We start from the raw sequence: 20529 nt of genomic DNA on the forward strand, positions 1-20529 counted from the left end.
TTATTCCAGATCACAGACTCTCTGCAGTGCGTTGCAAAGTTATTCCAGATCACAGACTGTCTGCAGTGTGCTAAAAGGTTATTCCAGATCACACACTGCAGTGCACTACAATGTTATTCCAGATCACAGCCTGTCTGCACTGCTCTACAATGTTATTCCAGATCACAGACTCTCTGCAGTGCGTTACAAAGTTATTCCAGATCACAGACTGTCTGCAGTGTGCTAAAAGGTTATTCCAGATTACACACTGCAGTGCACTACAATGTTATTCCAGATCACAGACTCTCTGCAGTGCGTAACAATGTTATTCCAGATCACAGCCTGTCTGCAGTGCGCTACAATGTTATTCCAGATCACAGACTCTCTGCAGTGCGTTACAAAGTTTTTCCAGATCACAGACTCTCTGCAGTGCGTTACAAGGTTATTCCAGATCACACACTGTCTGCAGTGTGCTAAAAGGTTATTCCAGATCACACACTGCAGTGCGCTACAATGTGATTCCAGATCACAGCCTGTCTGCAGTGCGCTACAATGTTATTCCAGATCACAGACTCTCTGCAGTGCGTTACAAGGTTATTCCAGATCACACACTGTCTGCAGTGCGTTACAAGGTTATTCCAGATCACACACTGTCCTGCAGTGCGCTACAATGTTATTCCAGATCACAGACTCTCTGCAGTGCGTTACAAGGTTATTCCAGATCACACACTGTCTGCAGTGCGCTACAATGTTTTCCAGATCACAGGCTGTCTGCAGTGCATTACAATGTGATTCCAGATCACAGGCAGTCTGCTACAATGGTATTGCAGATCATAGGCAGTCCAAAGTGAGATACAATGATATTCTATATTACAGAAAGATGGAGAACTACAGATACTGTTTCTCAGACGCACACAAACACACAGTGACAAAATCGATCAATTCCTAGCTCTAGACAAACATGTGACCTGATCCTGCATAGCTAAATCCATACTGCAGGCAAAATATAATACAGATATCACTTGCAAGCTCAGATATTTATTACAGTAGAAGGATGCAAAGTTATGTATGGGGTGGCCATGCTGGTAAGGAAGGGGTTATGTACTAGATGCCCATGCTGGTAAGGTAGGGGTTATGTACTGGGTGTGCATGCCAGTAAGGAAGGGATTATGTACTGGGTGGGCATGCTGGTATGTACTGGGTGTGCGTGCTTGTAAGAAAGTACGGTAGTTATGTCCTAAGTGCCTGTGCCGGTAAGGTAGGGCTAATGTACTGGGTGCGCATGCCAGTAATGGCAGAATTATGTACTGTGAGTGCCCTTGCCATTAAAAAAAGGAAATATGTACTAGGAGCTCATGCCCATAAGGAAGGGGTTTTGTACTGGGTACTTATACCTGTAAAGGAAAGGGATATGTACTAAGTGGTCATGCCGGTAAGGAAGAGGTTATGTACTGGGCACTCATGCTGGTAAAGAAAGGAGTTATGTACTGGGGGCCCATGCCGGTAAGGAAGCGGTTATGTACTGGGTGCCCACGCTTGTAAGGAAGATGTTATGTACTGGGTGCCCATGCTCGTAAGGAAGAGGTTATGTACTGGGTGCCTATGCTCGTAAGGAAGAGGTTATGTAGTGGGTAGCCCATGCCGGTAAGGAAGCGGTTATGTACTGGGTGCCCACGCTTGTAAGGAAGAGGTTATGTACTGGGTGCCCTTGCTCGTAAGGAAGAGGTTATGTACAGGGTGGCCCACGCTCGTAAGGAAGAGGTTATGTACTGGGTGCCTATGCTCGTAAGGAAGAGGTTATGTACTGGGTAGCCCACGCTCGTAAGGAAGAGGTTATGTACTGGGTGCCTATGCTCGTAAGGAAGAGGTTATGTACTGGGTAGCCCATGCCGGTAAGGAAGCGGTTATGTACTGGGTGCCCACGCTCGTAAGGAAGAGGTTATGTACTGGGTGCCCTTGTTTGTAAGGAAGCGGTTATGTACTGGGTGCCCACGCTCGTAAGGAAGATGTTATGTACTGGGTGCCCATGCTCGTAAGGAAGAGGTTATGTACAGGGTGGCCCACGCTCGTAAGGAAGAGGTTATGTACTGGGTGCCTATGCTCGTAAGGAAGAGGTTATGTACTGGGTAGCCCACGCTCGTCAGGAAGAGGTTATGTACTGGGTGCCCTTGCTCATAAGGAAGAGGTTATGTACTGGGTTGCCCATGCTCGTAAGGAAGAGGTTATGTACTGGGTGCCCTTGCTCGTAAGGAAGAGGTTATGTACTGGGTGCCCTTGCTTGTAAGGAAGAGGTTATGTACTGGGTTGCCCATGCTCGCAAGGAAGAGGTTATGTACTGGGTGCCCTTGCTCGTAAGGAAGAGGTTATGTACTGGGTGCCCCTGCTTGGTAGGAAGAGGTCATGTACTGGGTGCCCACGCTTGTAAGGAAGAGGATATGTACAGGGTTGCCCACGCTTGTAAGGAAGAGGTTATGTACTGGGTGCCCTTGCTTGTAAGGAAAAGGTTATGTACTGGGTTGCCCATGCTCGTAAGGAAGAGGTCATGTACTGGGTGCCCATGCTCGTAAGGAATAGGTTATGTACTGGGTTGCCCATGCTTGTAAGGAATAGGTTATGTACTGGGTGCCCATGCTCGTAAGGAAGAGGTTATGTACTGGGTGCCCATGCTTGTAAGGAAGAGGTTATGTACTGGGTGCCCATGCTCGTAAGGAAGAGGTTATGTACTGGGTGCCCATGCTCGTAAAAAAGGGGTCATGTACTGGGTGGATATGCTTGTAAGAAAGGGGTTATGTACTGGGTGCCCATGCTCGTAAAGAAGGGGTTATGTACTAGGTGGTTATGTACTGGGTGCCATTGCCGGTTAAGAAGGAGTTATGTACAGGGTACCCATGCTCATAAGGAAGGGATGTGATGAGAAGTGGGTCAGTACCTCTGAGGTAGAAATGTATTCAAGTTCTTTAATACAACAGTTCTTTATTTGGTTCCTTTAAAATAAGTTTAAAAGAACAAGTAGGGCTTCTGTACAGCGAAAGCCCTGCGGTTTCATGTAATAATAACCTTTCTTCAGGCTGGGCAGTCCCTAAATCAATCCAATAGTAACAACTCCTTATATACCGTACTTATTCACAGCCCAGAGAAGTCCAATGGGTGAGAGAGTCATGCCCACCTCACACCATAAAAGGGAGGACCTGATGGGGAACTGAGAAAGAAAACTTACAAACCAATGGGAATGCCACAGTTAAACACTGTGTTACCACATCCAAGCAAGAGAAGACCAATCTGAGAACGTGCAAGAAAAAAAAACATGTTCAAAACACATCAGCCTGTAGTTGGGTGAATAAAGACGGGTCACTTAATCCACTTAGGCTTTAAATATAACTCTAGGGGTTACTTTTCCCATGATGCTTCTTCTGTGATCTAATCAAATGTCCCTGCGGTCTGGGATACGTGGGGGAAGCTACATGCAGACTGAAGGATCAAATTTCATCACACAAATCTGCTATTCGGAATGGACATCAGGACCAAGCGGTCCCTACCTTTTCAATTTCAGACACACTGTATCACAAGTTAAAGGACAACTGAAGTGATACAAATATGGCGGCTGCCATATTTACTAAACAATGCCAGTTGCCTGGCAGCCCTGCTGATCCATTTGGCTGCAGTAGAGTCTGAATCACACCAGAAACAAGCATGCAGCTAATTTTGTCGGATCTGACAATGTCAGAAACACCTGATCTGTTGCATGCTTGTTCAGGGGCTATGGCTAAAAGTATCAGAGGCAGAGGATCAGCAGGATAGCCAGGCAACTGGTATTGTTTAAAAGGAAATATGGCATCCTCCATATCCCTCTCATTGCAGTTGTCCTTTAAACTGCAGGTAATAGATCATGTACCACAAAATTTTGGGAAAAGAGATAGAAAGAAAGTACTACTGTGGAGGCCTTTTGGTTCAAGAAATTGAATACTTTGGTAAGGGTGGACTTAATAGCGAATATGACTGAAGCTTTTATATAGACGAGATTGCAGCATTTTTTATAATATGCATCCTTTTGCCACTCTTGAGCTGTTCTACATCAATGATTGGCAACGTTTTTAAAGCATGCGCCCAGTGTGGATTTCCACATCTGACTGTGCATGGGTGTTCCATCACAGGGTGACTAAGTGATTGGTTGCTCCCCCCACGCCTAGTATTGTGATTGGTCGCTCTTTTCTAGGCATAGCGCCTCATAGGCGGGGGTTTCCTTACAGAGGTTTTGCTTTTGGCCACTTGCAGGAGTATTTGATTGGGGGGTGAGGCAGTCTGCGGCAGCGCTGATCCCATTGGTCACTCGCCTCGGTCTCCTCTTGTGCCATCTTGTGCGCGCTATAGACCAGTTTGGGAAATCTGAGTGGGCGTGGATGAGCCCGCTCAATGGGTGACACTACGCTAAGGTTTGAGTGAGATGAGGCTGATGTGTTTTTTCTTGCACGCTCTCAGATTGGCCGCCTTTTGCGCGGGTGTGGTTACGCCATGTTTTTTAACCCATTGGTGGGAAAGTTTTCCTCCTTAGTTCCCCATCAGGTCCTCCCTGGTGTGAGGTGGGCGTGCCTTATTCGGCCAATGGCCTTCTCTGGCATGTGGATAAGTATATAATAAGTTGATACTATTGGATTCATTTAGGGACTGCTTAGCCCGAAGAAAGGTTGTTATTATAGTAGAATCTCTTATAATAAACTCTGATATAGTAAACTCAGCCCTCAGGTCTCAGCAATTGAGTCTGTATAAACATACAATGTATGACCAATTCTGATATAGTAAACTACTTTTCCTGGTCCCTTGCAGTGTACTATAAAAGGATTCTACTGTACCTGAAACCGCAGGAATTTAGCTGTACAACAGCTCTACTTGTCCTTTTTACATTCTTTTAAAGAGTAACTGTTAGCCCCAAAAATCAAATTTAAATCTCTATTGCAATGTTTTAATTACTTTGTAAGGGAGCCAAAAAGGCAATGCAGAAGTTAAAAGTTAAAAAGCAATCTAATTTTTTTTACTGTGTAGCCTTTTCCCCAAGCTCCTAAGGAGGACGCAAAGCCGCATAACAGATACTGCAGAGCATGCCCATGTCCCTCTCCCCCCCAGGACCAGGTGCGGATGTCTGTCCGCTCCCCCCCCAACCCGCCCCCCCCCCAAGAGCCGATGTCTGTCCGACCCCCCAGGACCAAGTGCCGATATCTTCTCACCCCAACAGCTGACACGGAGAGAGAGCGGGAGCGGAGTACATCTACACACTTCCAGCGCCGCCACCGCAGAGCAGCCGCCGCCGAGTCACATGTGAGAGAATCACGAGCAGGAGAGAGATGCACGGCGGCGGCTGCTCTGCGGTGGCGGCGCTGGAAGTGTGTAGATGTACTCCACTCCCGCTCTCTCTCCGTGTCAGCTGTTAGGGTGAGAAGATATCGGCACCTGGTCCTGGAGGGGGAGAGGGGGGGGGGGGGTCGGGCAGACATGGGCATGCTCTGCAGTATCTGTTATGCGGCTTTGCGTCCTCCTTAGGAGCTTGGGGAAAAGGCTACACAGTAAAAAAATTCGATTGCTTTTTAACTTCTGCATTGCATTTTTGGCTCCCTTACAAAGTAATTAAAACATTGCAATAGAGATTAAAATTTGATTTTTGGGGCTAACAGTTACTCTTTAAAAGGAACCAAATAAAAGAGCTATGTTTTATTAAAGAGCTTAAAGTGATCCTCCGGACTAAAAATCTACTCAGCAGATCTGAAATGGCTTGGTGTTTCTTTAACAGTTTCACAGCATCAGAACTTTGTTTTTCTTACCAAAGCATCATTTTTAGCTGCATTTTTACCTAAACTCCACCCATCAAAGGAAAAAAGCCAGGGCTTTTTTTCCCTGATGTTGTGCAGAGCATGATGGGATTTCCTATTTTGTTATTCACGTTGCCTAGCAACTGGGAGAGGTCCTCAGTACACAGGACAGTTGGAACTGTGTCTCATGCTCCCTGTCACCTCCTTTCAACCAAAAAGATGGCTGCCATCATGAAATCAAACATTTGCCTGTTCTTTTAAAACACGGTGGGTAAGAGATTATATTACCTATCTATTTTAATTAACATAACTAATGTAACTTAATGACAGTATGTTTGTTTAGGCTGGAGTTCCTGTTTAAATACGTTTCTACCTAGGAGGTGCCGACCCATTTCACGACATTCATACTGGCTATCTGAAGGGTACTTAAGGACAACAGGACCTGGGTACACCATTCTACTTCAGTGATTACATGTAAGCTGATCCTCTTCTCTCTATGTTGGAAAGGGTTATGTAGTGGGTGGTCATGCTGATAAGTAAGGAGTATTGTACTGGTGCTTGTGCCAGTAAGGAAGGGGTTATGCACTAGATGCCCATGCCAGTAAGGAAGGGGTTATGTAGTGGGTGCCCATGACGGTAAGGAAGGAGTGGTGTACTGGGTGAGTTATATACTGGGTGCTTGTGCTAGTAAAGGGGCTATGTACTGGGTGCTCCTGCTGGTAAAGAAGGGGTTATGTACTGGGTGCTCCTGCTGATAAGGAAGGAATTTTGTAGTGAGTGCCCGGGAGGGTAAGAAAGGGGTTACGTACTGGGTGGTCACACTGCTAAGGGAGCGGCTATGTACTGGGTAGTCATTACAGTAAGGAAAAGGTTATGTACTAGGTGGTTTATGTACTGGGTGCTCGTGCCGGTAAAGGAAGCGGTTATGTACTAGGTGCTCGTGCCGGTAAAGGAAGCGGTTATGTACTGGGTGCTCGTGCCGGTAAAGGAAGTGGTTATGTACTGGGTGCTCGTGCCGGTAAAGGAAGCGGTTATGTACTGGGTGCAACACCAATAACTGAGACCATTAGTAACGATACTTTGGCTTGATTTGATATTTTTGTTGCAACCCTTGATAGATGAATGTGTTAAAAGTCCTGTATATATATGTGTCAGGCACATTGTATTTTGTTGGAGTCAGCCTTCCTGATCTGTGATAAGCATCAGCAGCCCTTCCCCTCGTCCCAGGGCACACAGCTTATCCTATAGTAGCTCTGAGGAGCCTGTCAAGAGTTCTCTGTCTGCAAGAAACAGACTCTTACCCACATGAGCAGCAGAATCAACTTCTTGTAAGTGAGAGCCAATATCTGCAAATCACAAGATCTGTGTATGCTGCTTTCATGTTTCAGCATGGCATGTAGTATATACATTTTGTATAGGAAAACTACCAGTGTTTCCTCAAAAAAATAAGACATCCTCTGAAAATAAGCCCTAGCACAGTGATGGCTAACCTTGGCACTCCAGCTGTGACAAAACTACAAATTCCATCAAGCCTCTGCCTCCCGAGTTATGCTTAGAGCTGTGAGAGTATTGCAATGCCTCATAGGTCTTGTAGTTCCACCATAGCTGGAGTGCGAAGGTTAGCCATCACTGCCCTAGCACATCTTTTAGAGCAAAAAGGAATACGTCAGTGTCTTATTTTCGGGGAAACACGGTATAAAGAGATTCCATCTGTTATGGGACCAATGGAAGAATGAGGGAAATGATGATAAAGCAGAAAGTTATGGAGGGCAGACATGCTAATAGTGGAGCGAGTCCAGAGGAGATGACATGGATGAAAATGAGAACTGCTGTGAAAGGAGGTCACAAAGATAGGGATAGAAAGCACAGTGGTCACATGACATGCTGATAAATGGATGACACAGTGGAAAACACAATGTAATCAATGCGGTGTGACTAATGACCAATACATGGCATTATGGGCTAGTATTATACATAGTGGAAGCACACATTGGTGAAGGGAGATGGGAGATATAAAATACTAACCTTGTTTCGACAGACATTAAGAGAGGGTGAGGTCCGGGGGGAGGGGCTTTTCCCATCAGGGCTGCAATGAGACACAGATGAGGATTCTGTGTCTAGATAACTGGTCTCTGAGCTGGTCTGGGACCATATGGCTGGTTTCCCTCTACTCCCTTCTCTTTCTCCTGGCTCTGGCACATTTTGACCCAATAAACATAATTCAGGATGATCTGACCCAGATGGTCTGTGCTTTGATTTCTCTCTGGTATCAGGTGACTTCTGGTTGCCCTGGTGATGGGTGGGCATAGGTCTACATTTGCCTGTCTTTTCTGAGCCCTTCTTCTGTCCCTGCTCTGTCTGGCCACCAGCAGTATTGTCAGCTGTCCTCATAACAGAGCTTGAGCCCTCCTCATCAGTGCTTGCACCAACTCCTCTCCGCCTGACTGCTTGCTGATTGGTGGGGCTCAGAACTCTTGACGTTATTTCATCCAGGAACTTGGAGAAGTCCGCTTTGTCTTGCTGGGTTTTCTGGTCTGGAGATGAAGATCTGCCTCTGCCAAGTTCCCCCTGCGATGGTGACAGCGAGAGAGGAGATCTAGGTTTCTCCAGCCTGGCCTGGCCTGGCTGTGCCTTGGAGGTAGGATTTATGGTCAGAGTGCCAGGATGTTTTAAGATACTTTTCAGAGGCTGAGAGTTGGATAACTTATGGCTTTTCTTTGGTGCCAGAACTTCTGCTGTCTCTTTGAAGACCAGACTCCGCTCCAGACTCCGGCTCTTGACCTCTGGCCTCCCCTCTTCTGTTACCGCAATGTTCTCTTCACTGCGACTGAGGAAGCGTCGCAGTCCCATAAGGCGAGATGCTTTGCTGCGCTTAGCACGGCCTTTGAGAGACTTTGCCCTGCGAAGCAACGTCTGTGATCTACCCCTGCGTATGCCCTCCCAATCTGTATCTCTATCATTGCTAGATGCTATAGACCAGGAGGAGGAACAGCTAAGGTTACAAATATCAGAGCTTTCAGACTCCTTCAACTCCACAGCCTGAGCTTTGCTGAAAAATGTCCTCTTGTAAAGATTACTTGCAATTACCTTGCTTGGCTGCTCTGAAGTGTCCTCTCCCCTGGTTACAGGTGGGTCATGACGAGATTCTCTGTGCTGAGGAGGTGCCTTGCGATACGGCTTCTTGGCAGGACCTGTACTGGCCATGATGGAACCTCAAGCCACAAATCTGTAGAGGAGAGAAGATGTCAGAATGTTCGGTAGAATTCAGCACACATCCCTCCGCACAGTACACTCAGCATAATGCTAAAGCCACAGGCTGAGTATTGATCTGATGGGGGAGGAGCACTAACTTGTCCATCGACCTGGAAGAGGGAATAATAGGGGTGACATCGGGTACATCCTGAGCCCACAGCATCTATCCACATGAAAACATTCAGCCATTGTCACCGAGATCCTACTGTCGTAGCAACACACAACAGTTTATGCTATACAAAGAAAATGCACCATAAACTCTTACACTTCTTGTTGGGCAAATAATGTATCAAATATAAAACATTTACAAACGAACCAGCTGTAGCCTCACATTTCAGGATGATCCACCAAGCTGCTCCTAGGTGGTACAATCCAAAAGGTTGCTGCAACAACATCCCTCCTACAATACGAACCTTACACGATTCTCAGTCTCCAGTCTGACCCCGGACCCCACTGTGACCTCTGTATGTACTGCCTGCTCTCTTCCCTGACCAGTGATCACTGTATGTTCTGCCTGGTCTCTGCCCTGACCCCCTGGACCCCTACTGTGACCTCTGTATGCACTGCCTGGCCTCTACTCTGACCCTAGACAACCACTGTGACCCCTGTACATGCTGCCTGGTCTCTGGACTCCTGTGACCTCTGTATGCACTGCCTGGCCTCTAATCTGACCCTGGACCACACTTGTGCCCCTGTATGTACTTCCTGCTCTCTCCTCTGACCTGTGATCCCTGTATGTTTTGCCTGGTCTCTGCTCTGACCCCAGACCCACACTGTCACTGCTTTGTGCTGCCTTTCCTCTACTCAGTCCCTGGATCCACACTGTGACCGCTGTGTGTGCTGCTGGGTCTCTGCCCTGACCCCTCAATCCCTACTGTGACCTATATACTGTCTGCTCTCTCCTCTGACCCGTGATCCCTATATGTTCTGCCTGGACTCTTATCTGACCCCAGACCTCCACTGTGACCCCTGTATGTGCTGCCTGGCCTCTGCTAAGACCATAGACCCCCACTGTGACCGCTGTATGTGCTGCCTGCTCTCTCCTCTGACCCCTGGACCTCTACTGTGACCTCTGTATGCACTGCCTGCTCTCTCCTCTGACCCGTGATCCGAATATGTTCTGCCTGGACTCTGCTCTGACCCCAGGCCCCTACTTTGACCCCTGTATGAGCTGCCTGGCCTCTACTCTGACCCTGGACCCCTGTATGTGCTGCCAGGTTACCATTTCAGTTAATTGTCTTGCACTGTTAATACAAATCTGTAACTTTTACTAGAGCAAGTAGCTTTAATATTTCAGTGAATGTATGGATAATTGCAATCACTCATAACTGTGACCTGGTTTCTGCTTGCAGCTTTTTCCTCCTGGAGCAGTAGTTGAACTTCCTCCAAGTTGTTTATGTGTGGAGGTTTGTAAGAATTTCTAATAAGTAACTGGAAACTCTAGGTGTAACTCACCACAACATCACTAGGAAACAGGTGGAAGAGGCTCCTCTGATCAGAACACCTGAAGAGAAGAAGATTTGTTACACAACAGAATGAAAACTTTATTAATGAATAATAATCAGGACCACCAAGAGAACCATAGCAATATAATCTGCAAAATAAATTTGCAGAGATCAAACAAACCCCAAGGACAAAGCCTGGCGCGAGCAGTGCGAGGAGGGGACAGCACACGCCGGGGGGGCACAGCAGTGACAGCACACGCCGGGGGGGGGGGCACAGCAGTGACAGCACACGCGGGGGGGGGGGGCACAGCAGTGACAGCACACGCCGGGGGGGCACAGCAGTGACAGCACACGCCGGGGGGGGGGGGGGGCACAGCAGTGACAGCACACGCGGGGGGGGGGGGGGGGGCACAGCATTGACAGCACACGCCGGGGGGGGGGGCACAGCAGTGACAGCACACGCCGGGGGGGGGCACAGCAGTGACAGCACACGCCGGGGGGAGCACAGCAGTGACAGCACACGCCGGGGGGGCACAGCAGTGACTGGACTGCTAAATATAGGAAAGTCAAAGGAAAGTAGGGTAAAAAACAAAATTCCTACCAGCTAGAGATCCTGCACTGCTGTCACGCACTGCCATCTGGGGGAGCCGTCACATCTGCGAGACAGAAGGTACGGAGATCACCATAACACCTGAGACACCTGATCACTCCACCACCAGATCACATATCCTGAGCGTCAGCACCACCTCCTCCTGTGTCCACCACACAGACACCTACGGTACCAGTGCCCACAGCACTGACACATACCTGTTCTTACTGCCTGTACTCCCCTCGCCAACACCTACCTGTTCTACCTGCCTGTACTCACCTCACTGACACCTGCCTTTCCTCACTGCCTGTCCAACCTCACTGACACCTGCCTTTCCTCACTGCCTGTCCAACCTCACAGACACCTGCCTGTCCTAACTGCCTGTACTCACCTCACTGACACCTGCCTCTCCTTACTGCCTGTCCAACCTCACTGACACCTGCTTGTTCTAACTGCCTGAACTCACCTCACTGACACCTGCCTGTCCTCACTGTCTGTCCAACCTCACTGACACCTGCCTTTCCTCACTGCCTGTACAACCTCACTGACACCTGCCTGTTCTAACTGCCTGTACTCCCCTTACTGACACCTGTCTTCACTGCCTGTCCAACCTCACTGGCACCTGCCTTTCCTCACTGCCTGCACAACCTCTCTGACACCTGCCTGTTCTAAATGCCTGTCCAACCTCACTGAAACCTGCCTGTCCTAACTGCCTGTACTCACCTCACTGACACCTAACTGTCCTCACTGCCTGTCCAACCTCACTGACACCTGCCTGTTCTAACTGCAAGTACTCTCCTCACTGACAACTGCTTGTCCTAACTGCCTGTACTCACCTCACTGACACCTGCCTGTCCTCAGTGCCAGGGCTGTGGAGTCGGAGTTGAGGAGTCTGAGTTAGAGCAATTTTGGGGAGTTGGAGTCAGTGGTTTCATAAACTGAGGAGTCGGGAGTGAGATCATTTTTGTACCCAATCCTTAGTTATGGTAAGTATTAGACTAAGGAGTCGAAGTGATCTTGGTTACTTGGAGTCAGAGGTTTCAAATACAGAGAAGTCGGAGTCAGAGGATTTTTGTGCCGACTCCACAGCCCTGCTCACTTGCCTGTACTCACCACACTGATACCTACCTGTCCTCACCTCACAGACACCTGCCTGTCCTTACTGCATGCACTCACCTCACGGACAACTGCCTGTCCTCACTGCCTGTACTCACCCCTCACCTCACAGACACCTGCCTGTCATCACTGCATGCACTCACCTCACGGACAACTGCCTGTCCTCACTGCCTGTACTCACCCCTCACTGCATGCACTCACCTCACAGACACCTGCCTGTCATCACTGCATGCACTCACCTCACGGACAACTGCCTGTCCTCACTGTCTGTACTCCCCTCACTGCATGCACTCACCTCACGGACACCTGTCTGTCCTCACTGCCTGTACTCCCCTCACTGCATGCACTCACCTCACAGACCCCTGCCTGTCCTCACTGCATGCACTCACCTCACTGACACATGCCAGTCCTCACTGCCTGTACTCCCCTCACTGACACCTACCTGTCCTCACCTTATTTATTATGTCCAGCAGAGGGAGCTGTCACCCTACAGGCACGTCCTATGATGCTATGAAAGATAAGCTGAAATTGAGATTCTGTAGAGGAGTTTATGATTGGTTATACAGTGAGCCCTCCCTCCAAGGTGACATACGCAATCCCTGCCACCAGGTGGTGGTAAATCTCAAGTAATCCTGCACACACTCCCAGCCCCCCACCCCTCCTTCCTGTGGCCTCAGGTGTATCCAGGTGAGAACCATGCAGCCCCGCCTTTCTTATGTCTCCTGGAAAAAGTTTGTGTCCTCAGGCTAGAAACAGCGTGCCGCTCTGACTCATAGCTGGAGGAATGTAAAGAGGAGTCACACTCCAGAAAAACACACACAAGACAAAACACAGCATCACCCTCCCACGTCCAGACAAGACCTGGCAGAGCTGGTAACCTGAGCACTGAAAAGGAATGAGAAGTGCGTCCGCGCACGTGCAGGCGATGCACAAACCTGCCCCAAATTCTCCTCTCATTCTGCCTATCCCCTCTGTAATACAAGAAACCTCTCACCCCCTCTGCCACTCTGTAATACGAGAAACCTTTCAGCCCCCTGCCACTGTAATACGAGAAATGCCACCCTTCTATAACCCCTCTGTAATATGGTGACCTTCCTCTCCCCTCCTCCATACAAGACATGTAATCATTCTTCTTCATAACACAAGAAAACTTTCACCCCCTCTACCCCTATGTTATACCAGACATGTCACCCTTCTCTTACCCCTCTGTAATAGGAGGATTACCACCCTTCTCTTACCCCTCTGTAATACCAGACATGCCACCCTTCTCTTACCCCTCTGTACTATGAGGAATGCCACCCTTCTCTTACCCCTCTGTAATATGAGGAATGCCACCCTTCTCTTACCCCTCTGTAATATGAGGAATGCCACCCTTCTCTTACCCCTCTGTAATAGGAGGAATGCCACCCTTCTCTTACCCCTCTGTAATAGGAGGAATGTCATCCTTCTCTTACCCCTCTGTAATATGAGGAATGCCACCCTTCTCTTACCCCTCTGTAATATGAGGAATGACACCCTTCTCTTACCCCTCTGTAATATGAGGAATGTCACCCTTCTCTTACCCCTCTGTAATATGAGGAATGCCACCCTTCTCTTACCCCTCTGCAATATGAGGAATGTCATCCTTCTCTTACCCCTCTGTAATATGAGGAATGCCACCCTTCTCTTACCCCTCTGTAATATGAGGAATGCCACCCTTCTCTTACCCCTCTGTAATATGAGGAATGTCACCCTTCTCTTACCCCTCTGTAATAGGAGGAATGTCATCCTTCTCTTACCCCTCTGTAATAGGAGGAATGCCACCCTTCTCTTACCCCTCTGTAATAGGAGGAATGTCATCCTTCTCTTACCCCTCTGTAATATGAGGAATGCCACCCTTCTCTTACCCCTCTGTAATATGAGGAATGACACCCTTCTCTTACCCCTCTGTAATATGAGGAATGTCACCCTTCTCTTACCCCTCTGTAATATGAGGAATGCCACCCTTCTCTTACCCCTCTGCAATATGAGGAATGTCATCCTTCTCTTACCCCTCTGTAATATGAGGAATGCCACCCTTCTCTTACCCCTCTGTAATATGAGGAATGCCACCCTTCTCTTACCCCTCTGTAATATGAGGAATGTCACCCTTCTCTTACCCCTCTGTAATAGGAGGAATGTCATCCTTCTCTTACCCCTCTGTAATATGAGGAATGTCACCCTTCTCTTACCCCTCTGTAATATGAGGAATGCCACCCTTCTCTTACCCCTCTGTAATATGAGGAATGCCACCCTTCTCTTACCCCTCTGCAATATGAGCAGTGCCACCCTTCTCTTACCCCTCTGTAATATGAGGAATGCCACCCTTCCCTTACCCCTCGGTAATATGAGGAATGCCACCCTTCTCTTTCCCCTCTGTAATAGGAGGAATGTCATCCTTCTCTTACCCCTCTGTAATATGAGGAATGCCACCCTTCTCTTACCCCTCTGTAATATGAGGAATGCCACCCTTCTCTTACCCCTCTGTAATATGAGGAATGCCACCCTTCTCTTACCCCTCTGTAATATGAGGAATGCCACCCTTCTCTTACCCCTCTGCAATATGAGCAGTGCCACCCTTCTCTTACCCCTATGTAATATGAGGAATGCCACCCTTCTCTTACCCCTCTGTAATATGACCAGTGTCACCCTTCTCTTACCCCTCTGTAATATGAGGAATGTCACCCTTCTCTTACCCCTCTGTAATATGAGGAATGTCACCCTTCTCTTACCCCTCTGTAATATGAGGAATGCCACCCTTCTCTTACCCCTCTGTAATATGAGGAATGCCACCCTTCTCTTACCCCTCTGTAATGAGGAATGTCACCCTTCTCTTACCCCTCTGTAATATGAGGAATGCCACCCTTCTCTTACCCCTCTGTAATATGAGCAGTGCCACCCTTCTCTCACCCCTCTGTAATATGAGCAGTGCCACCCTTCTCTCACCCCTCTTTAATATGAGGAATGCCCCCCTTCTCTCACCCCTCTGTAATATGAGGAATGTCACCCTTCTCTTACCCCTCTGTAATATGAAGAATTCCACCCTTCTCTTACCCCTCTGTAATATGAGGAATGCCACCCTTCTCTTACCCCTCTGTAATATGACCAGTGTCACCCTTCTCTTACCCCTCTGTAATATGAGCAGTGCCACCCTTCTCTTACCCCTCTGTAATATGAGGAATGCCACCCTTCTCTTACCCCTCTGTAATATGACCAGTGTCACCCTTCTCTTACCCCTCTGTAATATGAGCAGTGCCACCCTTCTCTCACCCCTCTGTAATATGAGGAATGTCACCCTTCTCTTACCCCTCTGTAATATGAGGAATGCCACCCTTCTCTTACCCCTCTGTAATATGAGGAATGCCACCCTTCTCTTACCCCTCTGTAATATGAGGAATGCCACCCTTCTCTTACCCCTCTGTAATATGAGGAATGCCACCCTTCTCTTACCCCTCTGTAATATGAGGAATGTCACCGTTCTCTTACCCCTCTGTAATATGAGGAATGTCACCCTTCTCTTACCCCTCTGTAATATGAGGAATGCCACCCTTCTCTTACCCCTCTGTAATAGGAGGGATGTAATCCTTCTCTTACCCCTCTGTAATATGAGGAATGCCACCCTTCTCTTACCCCTCTGTAATATGAGGAATGTCACCCTTCTCTTACCCCTCTGTAATAGGAGGAATGTCATCCTTCTCTTACCCCTCTGTAATACCAGACATGCCACCCTTCTCTTACCCCTCTGTACTATGAGGAATGCCACCCTTCTCTTACCCCTCTGTAATATGAGGAATGCCACCCTTCTCTTACCCCTCTGTAATATGAGGAATGCCACCCTTCTCTTACTCCTCTGTAATATGAGGAATGCCACCCTTCTCTTATCCCTCTGTAATATGAGGAATGCCACCCTTCTCTTACCCCTCTGTAATATGAGGAATGCCACCCTTCTCTTACCCCTCTGTAATATGAGGAATGCCACCCTTCTCTTACCCCTCTGCAATATGAGCAGTGCCACCCTTCTCTTACCCCTATGTAATATGAGGAATGCCACCCTTCTCTTACCCCTCTGTAATATGAGGAATGTCACCCTTCTCTTACCCCTCTGTAATATGAGGAATGTCACCCTTCTCTTACCCCTCTGTAATATGAGGAATGCCACCCTTCTCTTACCCCTCTGTAATATGATGAATGCCACCCTTCTCTTACCCCTCTGTAATGAGGAATGTCACCCTTCTCTTACCCCTCTGTAATATGAGGAATGCCACCCTTCTCTTACCCCTCTGTAATATGAGCAGTGCCACCCTTCTCTCACCCCTCTTTAATATGAGGAATGCCCCCCTTCTCTCACCCCTCTGTAATATGAGGAATGTCACCCTTCTCTTACCCCTCTGTAATATGAAGAATTCCACCCTTCTCTTACCCCTCTGTAATATGAGGAATGCCACCCTTCTCTTACCCCTCTGTAATATGACCAGTGCCACCCTTCTCTTACCCCTCTGTAATATGAGGAATGCCACCCTTCTCTTACCCCTCTGTAATATGACCAGTGTCACCCTTCTCTTACCCCTCTGTAATATGAGCAGTGCCACCCTTCTCTCACCCCTCTGTAATATGAGGAATGTCACCCTTCTCTTACCCCTCTGTAATATGAGGAATGCCACCCTTCTCTTACCCCTCTGTAATATGAGGAATGCCACCCTTCTCTTACCCCTCTGTAATATGAGGAATGCCACCCTTCTCTTACCCCTCTGTACTATGAGGAATGCCACCCTTCTCTTACCCCTCTGTAATATGAGGAATGCCACCCTTCTCTTACCCCTTTGTAATATGAGGAATGCCACCCTTCTCTTACCCCTCTGTAATATGAGGAATGCCACCCTTCTCTCACCCCTCTGTAATATGAGGAATGTCACCCTTCTCTTACCCCTCTGTAATATGAGGAATGCCACCCTTCTCTCACCCCTCTGTAATATGAGGAATGCCACCCTTCTCTTACCCCTCTGTAATATGAGGAATGCCACCCTTCTCTTACCCCTCTCCAATATGAGCAGTGCCACCCTTCTCTTACCCCTCTGTAATATGAGGAATGCCACCCTTCTCTTACCCCTCTGTAATATGAGGAATGCCACCCTTCTCTTACCCCTCTGTAATATGAGGAATGCCACCCTTCTCTTACCCCTCTGTAATATGAGGAATGCCACCCTTCTCTTACCCCTCTGTAATATGAGGAATGCCACCCTTCTCTTACCCCTCTGTAATATGAGCAGTGCCACCCTTCTCTTACCCCTCTGTAATGAGGAATGTCACCCTTCTCTTACCCCTCTGTAATATGAGGAATGTCACCCTTCTCTTACCCCTCTGTAATATGAGGAATGCCACCCTTCTCTTACCCCTCTGTAATATGAGGAATGCCACCCTTCTCTTACCCCTCTGTAATATGAGGAATGCCACCCTTCTCTTACCCCTCTGTAATATGAGGAATGCTACCCTTCTCTTACCCCTCTGTAATATGAGGAATGCCACTCTTCTCTTACCCCTCTGTAATATGAGGAATGCTACCCTTCTCTTACCCCTCTGTAATATAAGGAATGCCACCCTTCTCTTACCCCTCTGTAATATGAGGAATGCTACCCTTCTCTTACCCCTCTGTAATGAGGAATGTCACCCTTCTCTTACCCCTCTGTAATATGAGGAATGCCACCCTTCTCTTACCCCTCTGTAATATGAGGAATGCCACCCTTCTCTTACCCCTCTGTAATGAGGAATGTCACCCTTCTCTTACCCCTCTGTAATATGAGGAATGCCACCCTTCTCTTACCCCTCTGTAATATGAGGAATGCCACCCTTCTCTCACCCCTCTGTAATATGAAGAATTCCACCCTTCTCTTACCCCTCTGTAATATGAGGAATGCCACCCTTCTCTTACCCCTCTGTAATATGAGGATGCCACCCTTCTCTTACCCCTCTGTAATATGAGGAATGCCACCCTTCTCTTACCCCTCTGTAATATGAGGAATGCCACCCTTCTCTTACCCCTCTGTAATATGTGGAATGTCACCCTTCTCTTACCCCTCTGTAATATGAGGAATGCCACCCTTCTCTTACCCCTCTGTAATATGAGGAATGTCACCCTTCTCTTACCCCTCTGTAATATGAGGAATGCCACCCTTCTCTTACCCCTCTGTAATATGAGCAGTGCCACCCTTCTCTCACCCCTCTTTAATATGAGGAATGCCCCCCTTCTCTCACCCCTCTGTAATATGAGGAATGTCACCCTTCTCTTACCCCTCTGTAATATGAAGAATTCCACCCTTCTCTTACCCCTCTGTAATATGAGGAATGCCACCCTTCTCTTACCCCTCTGTAATATGACCAGTGCCACCCTTCTCTTACCCCTCTGTAATATGAGGAATGCCACCCTTCTCTTACCCCTCTGTAATATGACCAGTGCCACCCTTCTCTTACCCCTCTGTAATATGACCAGTGTCACCCTTCTCTTACCCCTCTGTAATATGAGCAGTGCCACCCTTCTCTCACCCCTCTGTAATATGAGGAATGTCACCCTTCTCTTACCCCTCTGTAATATGAGGAATGCCACCCTTCTCTTACCCCTCTGTAATATGAGGAATGCCACCCTTCTCTTACCCCTCTGTAATATGAGGAATGCCACCCTTCTCTTACCCCTCTGTACTATGAGGAATGCCACCCTTCTCTTACCCCTCTGTAATATGAGGAATGCCACCCTTCTCTTACCCCTTTGTAATATGAGGAATGCCACCCTTCTCTCACCCCTCTGTAATATGAGGAATGTCACCCTTCTCTTACCCCTCTGTAATATGAGGAATGCCACCCTTCTCTTACCCCTCTGTAATATGAGGAATGCCACCCTTCTCTTACCCCTCTCCAATATGAGCAGTGCCACCCTTCTCTTACCCCTCTGTAATATGAGGAATGCCACCCTTCTCTTACCCCTCTGTAATATGAGGAATGCCACCCTTCTCTTACCCCTCTGTAATATGAGGAATGCCACCCTTCTCTTACCCCTCTGTAATATGAGGAATGCCACCCTTCTCTTACCCCTCTGTAATATGAGGAATGCCACCCTTCTCTTACCCCTTTGTAATATGAGGAATGCCACCCTTCTCTTACCCCTCTGTAATATGAGCAGTGCCACCCTTCTCTTACCCCTCTGTAATGAGGAATGTCACCCTTCTCTTACCCCTCTGTAATATGAGGAATGTCACCCTTCTCTTACCCCTCTGTAATATGAGGAATGCCACCCTTCTCTTACCCCTCTGTAATATGAGGAATGCCACCCTTCTCTTACCCCTCTGTAATATGAGGAATGCCACCCTTCTCTTACCCCTCTGTAATATGAGGAATGCTACCCTTCTCTTACCCCTCTGTAATATGAGGAATGCCACTCTTCTCTTACCCCTCTGTAATATGAGGAATGCTACCCTTCTCTTACCCCTCTGTAATATAAGGAATGCCACCCTTCTCTTACCCCTCTGTAATATGAGGAATGCTACCCTTCTCTTACCCCTCTGTAATGAGGAATGTCACCCTTCTCTTACCCCTCTGTAATATGAGGAATGCCACCCTTCTCTTACCCCTCTGTAATATGAGGAATGCCACCCTTCTCTTACCCCTCTGTAATGAGGAATGTCACCCTTCTCTTACCCCTCTGTAATATGAGGAATGCCACCCTTCTCTTACCCCTCTGTAATATGAGGAATGCCACCCTTCTCTCACCCCTCTGTAATATGAAGAATTCCACCCTTCTCTTACCCCTCTGTAATATGAGGAATGCCACCCTTCTCTTACCCCTCTGTAATATGAGGATGCCACCCTTCTCTTACCCCTCTGTAATATGAGGAATGCCACCCTTCTCTTACCCCTCTGTAATATGAGGAATGCCACCCTTCTCTTACCCCTCTGTAATATGTGGAATGTCACCCTTCTCTTACCCCTCTGTAATATGAGGAATGCCACCCTTCTCTTACCCCTCTGTAATATGAGGAATGTCACCCTTCTCTTACCCCTCTGTAATATGAGGAATGCCACCCTTCTCTTACCCCTCTGTAATATGAGGAATGCCACCCTTCTTTTACCCCTCTGTAATATAAGGAATGCCACCCTTCTCTTACCCCTCTGTAATATGAGGAATGCTACCCTTCTATCACCCCTCTGTAATACAAAATGGTGACCTTCCTCTCCCCTCCATAATACAAGAAATGCCACCCTTCCCCTCCTAGCGGAGGGAAGCACATGTATTATACTATAGTGCGGGGAGGAGCAGCACGATCTGTGCTACGGAGAGGGGGAGGAG

General features: G+C 48.0%; 1 protein-coding gene across 2 annotated transcripts in view; it reads right to left on the reverse strand.

Annotated features, from left to right (window-relative positions):
• Positions 1-20529, reverse strand: part of TJAP1 (tight junction associated protein 1) — an 86691-nt gene that overhangs the window by 28927 nt on the left and 37235 nt on the right. For both annotated transcript variants that reach the window (XM_068232570.1, XM_068232569.1), the window contains exons 3-5: positions 11076-11130; positions 10485-10533; positions 8865-9003 (exon numbers count right to left, since the gene is read on the reverse strand). In XM_068232570.1, coding sequence (XP_068088671.1) covers positions 8865-8981 — 117 coding nt within the window. In that variant the 5' untranslated portion in view covers positions 8982-9003; positions 10485-10533; positions 11076-11130. The remainder of the gene's footprint in view (positions 1-8864; positions 9004-10484; positions 10534-11075; positions 11131-20529) is intronic.

Source organism: Hyperolius riggenbachi, chromosome 4 (genome assembly GCF_040937935.1).
Source record: "Hyperolius riggenbachi isolate aHypRig1 chromosome 4, aHypRig1.pri, whole genome shotgun sequence".
NCBI lineage: Eukaryota > Metazoa > Chordata > Amphibia > Anura > Hyperoliidae > Hyperolius > Hyperolius riggenbachi.